The sequence below is a fragment of the Phalacrocorax carbo genome, chromosome 7 (assembly GCF_963921805.1).
Source record: "Phalacrocorax carbo chromosome 7, bPhaCar2.1, whole genome shotgun sequence".
NCBI classification, from domain to species: domain Eukaryota; kingdom Metazoa; phylum Chordata; class Aves; order Suliformes; family Phalacrocoracidae; genus Phalacrocorax; species Phalacrocorax carbo.
Genome location: NC_087519.1, coordinates 36,790,775 through 36,803,910, shown reverse-complemented (window position 1 = coordinate 36,803,910; position 13,136 = coordinate 36,790,775). Strand labels below are relative to the sequence as shown.

At 50.4% G+C, this 13,136-nt stretch overlaps 1 protein-coding gene across 3 annotated transcripts in view; it reads left to right on the top strand.

Annotated features, from left to right (window-relative positions):
• DIS3L2 (DIS3 like 3'-5' exoribonuclease 2) overlaps window positions 1–13,136 on the top strand; it is a 196,349-nt gene that overhangs the window by 175,329 nt on the left and 7,884 nt on the right. For all 3 annotated transcript variants that reach the window (XM_064457483.1, XM_064457485.1, XM_064457484.1), the window contains 2 exons: window positions 9,970–10,153; window positions 11,340–11,426. In XM_064457483.1, coding sequence (XP_064313553.1) covers window positions 9,970–10,153; window positions 11,340–11,426 — 271 coding nt within the window. The remainder of the gene's footprint in view (window positions 1–9,969; window positions 10,154–11,339; window positions 11,427–13,136) is intronic.

The following is a 13,136-nucleotide window of genomic DNA, read 5'->3' as shown; positions in this document are numbered from 1 at the left end:
AGGTTGGACCAGAGACCTGCAGTGAAAGAGGGCATTGCTTAGTGAGTCACCGCCTGGCTTTCACTTCATAAGCATCAGGGGGTACATGTTGGGTTGTCATGCCACCACTGCATTTAGCTGCCAGATTATTTAGATTACTTTCCATGGTTTTGGTCTTTTAAACTTTTTTTGCCTAGCTTTTGCTGGTCATCTCTTCATGAGCTTCTGCAGGCTCCTGCCTTTTTTGTCTCTGGGTCATATCCTGGTTGTTAGCCCAGCTGTTGGCCACCTCAGAGTAAGCTCCCAGTCTGGGATGTTCATCCCTTCTTTATTTCCCCCATGTCCATCAGTTTGTCTCCTGCGTTGGGAGTAGTCAACTCTTCAATGCCAGGTAATCTGGGAAAAAGCAAAACCAGAGACTGAAGAGAGAAATGCACATAGAGTGTGAATGTGTACTCAGCAGGAATGTCTGGGAGAGCATTAGCTGGTGGGAAATGTGCTACAGGAGGGCCAGATCTAGCAGTCTCTGGCTCCCTACGGCACTATCAGTTCTCCAGGTGATTAACTGTTTGTTTCTCCCTTACTGAAAACTTGTCTCAGATTAAACCACCGTAATAGAAAGCTCAGGTTCTGGAGCGATCCCAGGTGTAGGTTAATATTTACAAGCTATCAGCTTCAGGTTTTATTTCCATCCCTTGCTAGCACAGAGATAAAATCCTTTTAAAAATCCCTTTTGATCTTTCTGGTTCATGACATGGTCTTAGTGAGACACTTTCCGTATGAAACTGGCAAATGTCTTGATGGAAATGTACGTTTTTCTCATCCTTTCAGGGACTAGTAACAGATGAGGAGTCCCCTATATACAAGGGGCCATGGCTTTATAATGGAGCAGAAGTGATGGACAGTATCTCTGCAGGATACTCGTGCTAGGAAATGTCAGAATGTTATTTCTGCCTCAATGGCTTAAGATCATCTGTTTACCTAATGGACTTACATTTGCATTTTGCAGGTGTTGTGTTAATATTAATGTGTTGTCTGAATTGTTAATATTCCTTCATTTCAATGTTACATTAATGAAGGCTGCAGGGGATGGAAAAAAGACCTGAATAATTAATTAAATGGGCAAAAAGCATCTTTAACTTTCCATCGTGCTGCCCTTTGCTTCCACCTAATGGGTCGCGGCATTTCTGGTCAGCAGCCATGTAACACATGCTGCTGTATGGAGCACTCAGCGACGGACTTGCTAATTTTTCTGACCTGTAAATTGCTCATGTAAACTTTTTAATGGCAAGGAAAAGTGCCTTTCATTCCTGCTTCCTACTTTTGATGGGAAATGCAGTCTGATAACAGGCAGTGCTAGCCTGATGTGTGGGGCCGAGACTTTCCCGTCAGCAGTGGGGCTGTCTGCATTTCTTCAGGAATTCTTTCCATTCCTCTCTTAGTCAGTCTCTGGATGACATCAATATTATGTGTCCATGAGAGTATTCTTGTCATAAGCTCTGCTTTTGGAGCCAGTGGCATATCAGGCTGTATGTCTCAGGAATGGGAACTGACAGTCCTGGTTTGGGTGCTGGTTGGGGGTATCTCCCCTCTCCTCTCTCCTCTGCACTGTCCCAGACCCAGTTTGGCTGTGGGCTCTTCTGCCCACCAGCAATTCCCACAGGCTGAAGAAAACTGTCTCGGGTCCTGCTCTGGCCCTGGGCAGCACCCCTGCCTGGGACCATCCTAATGCATTCCCAAAAGTAAGGCGTTGCCAGCCCAGGTGGTGATTGCCCCATGAGACCCATTAGTTTGAGCTGTGTGCATTAGTGGTCACTGCTTATCCCTCCCCTGTGCCTCTGTGGAGAGGGAGCAGGGCCCTGGCCATAGTAGCTCCCTCTGAGAGATGAGATCTCAGTGAGCTGGTGGCTCCCTGGAAAGATAAACCTGATCTCATATGGATCCATGGCGACCCGGGCTGGAATTCCCAGATGCACCGTTCCTGGAGCTAAACTCAGGGATTGCAAACCCTTTCTAATGCTGCCGTTGTCTCCCCCACAGAGAAGTGCTTAGGCAGGGCAAAGGCTTGTGTTTTAAAGGAGGACTTTTGAACAGCACCATCACTTTTATGCTGACATCCGGCATGAGCAGGGATGTCTGCACAGCAGTGACAGCACTGGAGGCATTTCTAGGAGGGGGTAGATGTGGGACTGCATGCCCATGCTGGGCAAATGGCACTCTGCAGGCTTCTTTGAGGCCTGTGGAAAAAGGGGTTTCTTGACCCAAGAAGACCACTCCTGGGGGGATATCTTCCTGTCTGCGATGCTGAGGGTGAAGTCCTCTGCCCTGGGCTTGAGAATGTGATAGTTCTGAGAAAATCGTGGAGAACGCTAGAGCTGGGACCGAGGGAGCCTGCTGAAGTTGTGCCTGCCTGTCCTGTGTGGCCCAGCATGCGGGTGCAGGTCTAAGCTTTCATTCCTGGCCCATGGCAGCTGAAGACACTGTTTTGGCATGGAGGGGCACTTCAGCTTCATGCCAGGAGTCTGAAGGTTGTCACCAATTTGCACGAACTGCAGTCATATTAACATTTAATGAAGAGGCGCAGCGCACAGAGAATGCGTCCTCTGCAACACTCACTCTTCAGTTTGCTGACGTTTTCTTTGCCACTTGGATCAAGACGGGATGGAGGGTGGTGGGACAGCCAGGCGTTGCCTTTATCCCTTTCATACAAACCACAGGTGAGGTTGAGGAGCTCCAGGCCAGATGGGGTGCATTTGCCATACATGCAGCTGAGCACCGGAGGCCCTGCAATTAAGTTATGCTGTCTTCGGCACCCTGACATCTGGCCTGACGTCGTGCTGCCAGATTAAGTCAGCTCTTCTATGTAATGGCGCTGAAAAGTGGTGTCAGTATTTTCAAAGGAACTTAGGCAAATGGTTGAGGTTTTTCTAGCGGTCTAAATCCCTGTGTGCAAACCCACTACTTCAGGCTTTAAGCAATTAATTCCTAATCATGCTGAATGCCTTCAGTAGCCCACCTTTAGTACTGAGAGCTTAAAACAGTTTTCAGCATACAGCGGGTAATTTGGATAAAGCAAAGAGAGTGGTCTCATGGCATTTCCAACCTCAAGGTGTGAGAGTGGCCAGTAACTGACATTTGTATTCAGAAAACCCTCCCATGCATTTGTGTTGTAGGCATCTATTACTGGGAAGGCACCATAGCTAATAAAAAGGGCATTCATTATACCCCGGAAAGGGAGTTCATTAGAGGGAAAAGCCATTTTAGCTTAGTAAGAAATGAATCTAAAACTGCCTCAGAGCTGCTATTCTCATCAAGTTTCAATGTTAACAGTTTTAACCAAGAGCTAATTGAGCAATCTCAGAAAGTGGAGTAATTCCATTATTCAGCTCTGCTTTGTTCAAGGCTACTGCTAGCTGCAAAAGGAGCACAAATGACTTTCATCAAGCCAGGAACCACCAGTGTTCTTGCCTTTTACTACTTTTTCTTTCACAAAAAAAGTAGGGCTTTTGGGCTGTCACTGGCAAAAGTAACTCCACACCAACATTGCAAGGCTCATATATAACACTGCAACCCAATTTTTTCGAGAACAGGAGAATTGATTTTCATAATTCTTCAAGCAGCAGTGCTGTTCTGGATTGTGTGGCTGAAGATGCTTCTGTTTGTTGGTCAGGGAGAGTGTTACCAGGAAGACAGTACACCTTTCTTGCAGGATTTTGCATGGAAAAGAGCCATTGCAAGCGCTGGTCCAGCCACTTGCTAAAGAGCATGATTCTGTCATTGGCTGCGCTCTCAGGAGATGCGGGATTAGCTCATGTTGCTTTTAGAAGAGCTTTCATAGAAACCTCTCAAGTTCCTTTGCTTCATGGAAGAGCCGTAATCAAAAATAAATGTACATGATTTAAAGAAAAGAAGGAAAAGTCATACCACTTTCAGTGTCTTTGGATTTAACACTTTGGAGAGTGTGTGTTGGTGCCGTTCCTTTACCATTTTCCTTCAGCTGATACTGCTGCTGCTGCTGGACGTGCACAGGACTGTTTGCAGCCTTTTGTGGAAGGTGACTTTCTCTTGGTGAATGCAGCAGGATTTAGCATCCCATTCCCAGGAGGTGGCTGTATATCTGTTTGTTATGAGGTTGCACTGCAGTGATAATCCCCTTCAAGCCAGCAGAGAGCAAGGGCTGTCAGCAATGTGCTGCCCTTAGCAAGGGGACGTATGTCCATCAGTGTCTTTAGAGCCCTCTCAGGCACCCACAAACAGATCAGGTCTTCCTTTTCTCAGCACTAGCTTCCCATGGCACTGTTTGGTTCAAACTCAAACCAAGTGTCGTGCCTTGAAAGCTCTTCTCTCCTATCCATATTGGGATCCAGCATGGAGCTGGACACCTGAGGCAGACACGTAACTATAGGTTGAGAAACCAGAGGCCTTGACTGCTGGCTGAAGCACAAACCCATGCTGAACTGGGATAGTAAACCCATCTAGAGATGGCAAGGAGTTTGAACAGCAAAAGCCTTGTTCCCTGTGCAGGAGGGAGCAAGTGCTGTGATGGGGAGACAAGATGGAGAGGAGTAGATGGGATTTTGTAATGGGACAGGGGAAAGAAGTTTGGTAACCTTTGCAGAAATTTGGTCACATTTGGCTCAAGTCTGAGGTGCTAGAAAGATGCTGGGATTTACCTGGTGACAGCTCATCCAATGGGATGGACCACCATTGGAAGGGGGCTCAGGCTCCAGCGCAGGATGGTTCAGCTCTGTCTCTTTGGGAGCAGGTTTCTACAACCAGCTGCACGTGAAGAAAGGACCAGCTTCTGCCATCTGTCAAAAGCAAAAAACTCTGCCATGGGAGAGCTATGTGGTGTTTTGGGTTTATCTCTGAGTCTATGCCTCAGCTATGACAACACTTCCAATGCCTGGATACACCCAGTGGTTACATCTTGCAGGAGGGGATGGAGGTGAAGAAGGAGGCATGGGGGAAGAGGCTGTGCTCATCTGTCCAGCCCTACCTTGCTATGATTTGCTCTGAAGCCTACGGGTCTGGAACAGCAGATGTTTTAATGTTGCTTCACTTTAACCAAGCTGCCTGCCTCATTCCTGCACTTACTGGATTGCAAACAAAGTACTCCTTCTCTCTCCCTTGCAGTGAACCTTGCTTAGCTAATGTCATTTGTCAAGTTAATCAGGGAGAGTGGGCACTTCGATGGCTGCTGTATAGCCTGGCCACATTGCCATGGAGACAAGCAGCCAAACAGGCATTTTACTTGCCCTGCTTTGCTCTGCAGAGAATTGACATGAGAAACCAAGATTTTATTTGCTGTCAACCAGCAAACTTGCTGAGGATGTGAGTAGTTTTTCAAGGTTGCTATCAAGAGATTGGGAAGGGTCTAGCTAACCTTTTACGGAGAAAATAGTAATGCTGCTACTAAAGCAATTCCAGAGTTTGAATGTGTAGCTCCTCTTCCCACGCCCCATGGATGTTTGGCTCTGGTAGGAGCTGAGTGAGAGGTGTTACAGCCCAGTAGCTTGGGTTTGGGGCTGCCATCGAGGTGTCATCAGTCCTCTTCAGCTGGATGGTTTCATAGGTGGCTGTTTGCCTACAGGAGCCATGACCATCATTTAAGTTACTTTGAAAAGCACCAAGTCCTGTGTTTAAGAGCATCTCAGGAGCCTGAAAGCTGCTCAGCAATTGGTGGGGTTTAGGAGCTGGCATGTTTCAGTCATGTTTGAAACTCAGAAGCAAGTGCTTTTGAAAACTGTACGCTCCGGCTGACCGCTTGCATAAGGCAGGCTGTAGAGTTTCACCCACTAACTCCTGCACCAAACCCATAACTCATAAGCAAAATCTGGGTATTGAAAAAGCTGGCAGAAGATGCTTACGCATGTTACAGAGCTCGCAAACTGCCCTGCCCTTCCCTCTCCTCCCTCTCGCGTGTACACGCATTAAATGATGCACTGAACAGGTTTGGAAATGCTCTCTCCTGCAGTCCTGGCAAGCGGGACAGCCAGGATCTGGAGGCACCTACGGGAGGGACAGCTACCTGCTAATCCCCAGCCCTCTCCACGGGCAGTGGAGGAAACCTCACATCAGCACAGAAAGGGCAAAAGTTCAGATCAGATTGTTTATGGGATTTTATGGAGCTGGGAGCCAAGGATAGCTCAGCTAATCCAGAGGAAACTGTAGCAATGGCGTTAGAATGCATTTCACATGGGATCCATTCAGCGTGCATTCAGATGGACCAGTCTTTCTGTCTCCATTTTTTTAGCCATGAAATATTTTTCTTTGCGCTCCTGTCTGCCAGCCACACCGAGCCAAACTCCAAGATAGGCTGTTTTAAGAAAAAAAGAAAAAAAAAACCCGCTTGTCATTTGACCTGCCAATGGGTTAGCAGGGCTTCAGGGCGGCTCGCAAGAACACCAGTGTCAGGCGCTGGTCTGGCCCCTGGCTGCTGCCAGCCAGCCTCTGCTCCCGCCTGCTTCAACAACCATTGCTTTTTTCTGAGCCACGGCATGGCACTTGCTGAGTCAAAGCCCTGGTGAGGACCCTAGCTAAAAGTGCAGCTAAAAGGCCACGTGGGGAAGGCAGGAAAGCAGCAGCTTCACTGTGCCCTGCTGCTCCTCAACACCCAAACCTGTGCCGGCTTCATGGGCTGTCTCAGCCCTGGATCATCCTCCTGAGTCTCCAACGTCCCATGTAGAGTCTCAGCGTGAGCCCCATGTGGGAATAAGGTTTTCCTTTTAGGTGCAGTGAGACCACCATATTAAGCTGTTCATTGCTGATCTTGGCTCTGTTCTCACGTCCTGAGCCACAGACCCCGTTCGTCTGCAGAAGAGGTGACCTGGGCCAGCTCCTTCACTGTCAGCCCTTTCCTTCCAACCCTGGCAGGCTCTCACATGCTCCAGATTAGCCCAGCTGTGACCTGTCCCTTCTGGAAGCAGCTTTCCTCTCCTTGGGGACTAAATCTTGATGTTTGAAACAAACCTGTCAAGGAGTTAGCATGGAGCAGCCCCACGCTGTTCACCCCTTTCATGCTTGCAGGGCTGCTCCAACAGGGTGTGCGTGGGGAGAAGCTCTGTGATGCCTGGATGATCCAGAGCTGGGAAGGACCTTCTATCCCTGCAGGGTGTTTTGGCATCGTCCCACAGGGCAGTGAGCCTTCCTGGACCACTATGGTTCATTAAGGTGAGCTGACATGAACCGACCCATCGGGTCCCGGGGCTTCTTTTCCCCCCAGTTACAGAGCACTGTCTGACTTTGTCTGCATTATTTGCTCCTTGGAAGCACAAACTGCAGCTGTGTCTTGCAAAGTCAACCCCTGCCTTTGGGTGATCAAGCAAGTTGGGTAGCATTTCAACTCTGAATATCTGTGGTCACATCCTGTGCACCCTGTCATGGGGTGCAAAGCTCCTGCATGCTTCCTCATAAGATTTTCCTGCCCATGTGGTCAATCCAACCATGTACTGGGTACCTCCTCTTGATGGGGGCTATCTTGGATGCTCTCTGGGGCCTGGTGCTCCAGGTCTGGACATGTTGAATGGAGAGAGGATGGGGTTTTGCAGAGCAAGGTGGGAAGTATGTGCTGTTAGTTTTACTCTGGGTGTAAAAGCAATCCCTGGCAGGAGGGTGCTCAGATATTACCATCAAATCAGCACTACCTGCAATGCCAGAACAAGGATATGTCCAGGAAAATTTAAAAGCCCCAAACCCCAAAATGGTAAAACAAAATACAGAACTTAATAATCAGGTGGAAATTGCATCCAGCCCAAAGCATCGCTGGAGGTAAGAGATAGTGCTCAACAGGAGCAAGAATGGCAGGGGCTGCTTGAACACTTAACAGCGTTCATCTGTAGGGCATGAGATAAGCATGTTGTGCCTGTGACAAAGAAGAGATGCTGTTCATGGGTTTATTGATTTGTCTTTAAAAATGGTTTTGCACCTCACTCCATAGAGGCCACATTTCAAGGGAGTCATGGGAGCTCCATAGTCAGCCTTCGCCCATGTGTGCATCTGTGTAGCTGGCACTAGCACTGGAAGTGTCTCCCTTTTTCTTTGCATCAAAGCCCGCAGGAAGGAGAGGTGCTGCCTTTTGCAGCCCACGCTCTTTGCTGTGCCTTGCTGCAAGCTGGCTTAGGCATAAAGGGCTTCCCAGGTATAAGTGTGGGCCAGCACAGCCTCACACTTGTCCTCAGGCTATTGTTCCCCATGTGCCATCTGGAAGCCTGGCAGTTGGGTGAGAGCTGGTGGGTCCACCCACAGCTAGGAGATGGGTATGGCTGTGCCATAACCTGCTGGGTGCTGCTCCCTGCCCTGCCTCCCACCCTTGGGTGCTGTGCAGCCGGCATGCCCAGCACCCTTGGGCCATGCTGTCCTGCAGCCCCTCAGTGCCGGTGGCCATAGAGGGACCGATGTTGCCATCTGCTGGCTTAGCTGCACAGGAGCAGCAAGAGCTTTGTTCAACCCTCTTGGAAGTGGCCCATCAGGAGCGTGTACAGACCCTGCTCCCACACCGTGCTGCGGGCACATTGCCCACACCATGAACCCAGCCCTTGGCCTTATGGTAGCCTCTGCCAATTGGCAGGTGTTTCAGGGGACAGAATGGGTGGCCCATTCCCACTTAGGCTGTGCTGCTCCCTGCCCCTTCCCGCACTGCCCAAGAGAGAGGGTTTCCCTCCTGCTCTCCCGGCGAGGTCTGAAGTGTTGGCCTCTGGCACAACACGTTCTGGGAGAACCCACAAGGCTCTTACTAAGGGAGCTCCTTCCCATTAAAGACAAACATTTCCACCACTGATTATCACTATCAGGTGCTTATTCCTCCTCCGGGCTTGTCTTTATTTCCTTTCTCTTTTGAGTTCTTGGCAAGTACGCCCAGGCTGGCAACATATCGCTGCTGTAGCAAGCACACCAGGAGCACAGCACCCTGCACATCTCACCTGACCAGTTCCCCCAGCAATGGCCAGGGTCAGGAGCTGCAGGACCACCAGCTCCAGCCCAGGTCCCCCAGCTAGCCCTGCAAAATTGCTGCTTTGCCTGCAGGAGCAATGGGGCTGAGCTGGTGTAACCAGTGACAGCTTGCTCGAGCATTGCTCATGGGGATGAGGTTACTTCTGTAAATCTGTTATCTTTTTTGGCAATTAGCACCAGTTAGGAGCCCTGGGAATACATGCAGCAAATAGCAGGAAGCCCAGTTAAGCACATCTCTCTGCTTATCTACGCCCAGTTAAACAAGTCTCCTGTGGCACAGCCCTGCAGCTGGTAGCACAACTCATAAATGCTCCAAGGATGATCTCTAGTGCTGGGATTGCTTTTCTTTGCAGTGTGTAGACCCAGAGATTTCCATTTAATGTGCCTACATTCTGAGGCAGAGGCAGAAGTCGGGGGGCTTACCCCAGCCTGGTTGCAGGTCAAATGGAGGAGCCCCCAGAGTCCTTGCATTGCCTGGATACCCCACAGCGAGCTGCACTGATGGCTTGCCCTGCCCGGGGGCTGTGCTGCATCTTGCTCTGGGTAGAAGCCCTGTGCAAAGGCCAGGCTCAGCGGCTGGGCTTGACCACACATGTCGAGCTCAGGATGGGGAGTGAGCAAGACGCTGTTTTCTCTGGCCCAGGAAGACAGCAATGTGTGTTTGTTTTCCATGCTATCTCTTGCACAGCGTTTGTTTTGCTTGTCGAGAGTTTCAGGAGATAAAATGACCTAAAGGGAGATTATTTTATCCTAATTTAAGCTGTCCATTTATCACTGACTTCTGCTTGTCTGCGCCAGGCTGACAGCTTGCCCTGAGTCCCTGGGGAAACTTCAGCTAGAAAGTGAGAACTGGGGGGGGGGGGGGGGGGGAAGAGGAGTTGCTGCAGTCTCACATCTAATCTTTGCTTACAATAGCAACTACAATCTGCTCCCCTGTCCCCCCATGTTGTATTAGCTCCCATCACTACGGACTGGCTTGGCTTCCCAGGGGACTCCCCTATCTAACTGGTGCCCGGGGTTGTTTTTGTCATGCTGCAGGCTGGTGGAAGAGTTCATGCTGCTTGCAAACATGGCCGTGGCCCATCAGATCTACCGGTCCTTTCCTGAGCAGGCCCTGCTTCGCCGCCACCCACCACCCCAGACCAAGCTGCTGAAAGACCTCATGGAATTTTGCAACCAAGTCGGCCTCGACATCGACTTCAGCAGTGCGGGGACCCTGCACGTGAGTGCACTGGCCCAGCGGGGAGCAGGGCCACGGGGGAGAACAGTGGGCAGCTACATGATAGTACGTTTGCAGCAGCATGTGGTTTATTCCCTGCCTCCCTCTGCTCAAGCAGACCTGACAGCTCTCCCATGCAGAACAAAACTCCTCCCTCATCACTTGCTTTTGACCTCACCAGTGCTGGGCACAGGTGGCCCAGCCTGTCCCAGTCAGCTGATATTGTGCAAAGATCTTAGAGCAGGGTGAGGAGGACCTTGCAGGTGACCCCAGTGCTGCCCTCTCTGCAATGGGAAGGATGTTTCAGTGCAGGGACACTCACTGGGACACCCACATTTCCTTTCTCTCCCTCCTCTGCAGGTCCTGGGCAGGGCACTTGCTCTGTACCACAGGAAAAGTAGCTCTGCAAGGGAGTGTTTCTGTCTGGTCTGCTGAAGGTCTCAGGGGGCAGGGTGGGGAGTGGGAACTGGGAAGGACTGGAGAGCGGTGCTGGGAAAGGTCAGATGCAGCGAGTGCAAGGGGTATCCAACCGATCCTCCACTGAGCATGTCCTGAGGCTGAACTCCAGCTGAACAGCACGGTGCAGGTTCCAGGATTCTCTTTACTTGCCACAACCGGACTGTGGATAATCCTCTGTTAATCCCATCCCTCCAGGCCTCCCACACACCCCTCTGTCGTCTGGGACTGCTTTTCTCACTTGCTAGCTGCACTGAGGCTATGTCAGCAGATGCCGGGCTGCACAGTCAGCTCCTCTTCCGCACTTTGAACCCTCCGGCCCTTCATTGCCGCTAGCCCCAGGCAGTGACCTCCTGTATCCACATCTCCCCAGAGTCCCATTGGCCCATGCGTTGAAGCTCTCAGTAGCTGGATGGGAGCCAGGCACAAGTCAGGAGAGAGGTTACAGGTGCTCTCATACCCTGCATGTCTGGGTACAGAGCCAGTGGTCCCTGTGCCCCAGGTCTTCCCTGCCATTGACCTTGGGAGGTGGGTCAGCACTCAGAAGATTTTGGGGTAGCTGGGACCAAAGCAAAACCCAAATTCACGTGCGCTTTTTTGTTTACGAGGAAATTTGCACGGAAAGGAGGAATTTGGCTCTGACGAGCTGCTGTTTCGCCCAGTAAGTTCTGCCTGGGTCCCCCTACCACCATAGCTTGCCAACACTGAATGCTCTCTCTCTTTTCTCCTCCAGAAAAGCTTAAATGAAACATTTGGTGCTGACATATACTCTGAAGCCAGGAAAGAAGTGCTGACCAACATGTTCTCCAGGCCCATGCAGGTGAGAACAGCACTGTGCTGTCAGACAAGTCTGGCCATAGCTGTCTGCTGTGGCTCCATCTTCAACCCTTGTCCCTCTGCATTACTGTAGCTGGTTGATACATAGAGGGAGAGCGAATGGACACTGAACATGGTGCTGCGGGGCTGCCAGCAGCTTCCCCCAGTGCTTCCAGTCCCATGCAGCTGGCAGCATGTCCCCTGGGCAACAGAGCTTCACTGGTTGGCAGGGTCAGTCTGAGCCTTTCCTCGTCCCCTATAGTGTCCCTGTTATTACTGGTTGGGATGTTTCACCCTTGAAGTTGCATGTGGGATGTTAGCAGACTCACAAGGACCCAGCTGAAGAGCTGGTGGTGGGCTCCATGTTCATGTTTGTACCATTTCTTCACGTCATGGCATCCCAACTGGTCCAAAGAAGGAATCAAGAGGGAGAGTGATATAGGGGTGTGGGACTGAACTTAAAGCACAATATGGTACCCGGACACAAGCTCTAAGAAGCAGGGAAGCTCTGGAAACCAATTGGTCTCCCTCCAGACCAAGAGACCTTCTGTGAAGGACTCTGCGATGGAGGCCTGTGGTGCTCACACGGATTGTCATGTTTGGTGCGTCTGCAGCTCAGGACACTTATTTGGGTGCTCATCACCATCAAAAAATAGTTTTTGTGAAGCATCTGCCTTTTTACATTTGCAGCTGGGCATAGCACAGCCTCTTCTGAGGGTAGTTCTACCGCACAGGGAGAAGGGGCATGTTCCTGAAATGGTCTCTCTGCCGTGGCCTGCTTATCACTGCAGGAATGAATCGTCTTCCCAACATCACTCATTTGATTGTCACTCTTCTAATTAACTTATTTGCTTCATTTACTCATTAGCAGTTGCCTGAAGTCCTGCTGTACTTTAGTGACTTAATGCTTAGTGGGATTGGGGACTGAAGCCATTCAGTAAATCACCCCCTCGTGTATGTGTCCAGTTTAGGAGTCCTGCTTTGTAAAGCTCAGGGAGTGTCCTCTGGAGCTGGATGTGTTGTCCCAGATCCCATGTCCTGCTTTGGCTTGTCCTAGTCCATTCTGTCACATCTTCCTTTTCTGTTGGAAGGTGGTAAGAGGTGAATGTGCTGGTGACATGCATTGCCTGGGGTCCCTCTCTGGTCCTGCTGACAGTGGTGCAAGCCTGGGCTTTCCCAGCAGCAACACTTGGAGCAAGCCTGGCTGTGGGCTGGGAGGGATGAGTAAGGAGAAGGCAATGTGGCACCAAGGAGGAGATGAGCTTTTTGGGACCCACTGACTTGATGAAATCTTGCTTCTGTGGTCTCCTGAGGCTGTGGTCTGAGAAGTGGTGGGTGTACTTTGAGATACCTCCCAGTAGCTCTTGTTAAGATTTAGCCCTGATATTCACAGGGCTATTAGATCCATACACAAAGGAGATATCAAGGTTTTGGGGATGAAGTCTTCTGCAGAGTAGATACCAGACAGAGTCTGGGGAAGAAGAAAGAGGAACTTCTAAAGGAAATATTCCATGAGACATAATCTTGGCAGGAACTAGACTCATTTCATCATCAGAAGACCAAGGTGCCCGTATGTTCAGGTGTGCTGTGCAGTCTACTCAGGCCTGGCAAGCCTGCTGTCTGACACACTCCCATAATAGGCAAAACCCAGTTTACAGCTGAGCCCATCGGCTCTGCAGGGCAGCCTGTATCTAGATGGTGAGCGCTGTTCCCA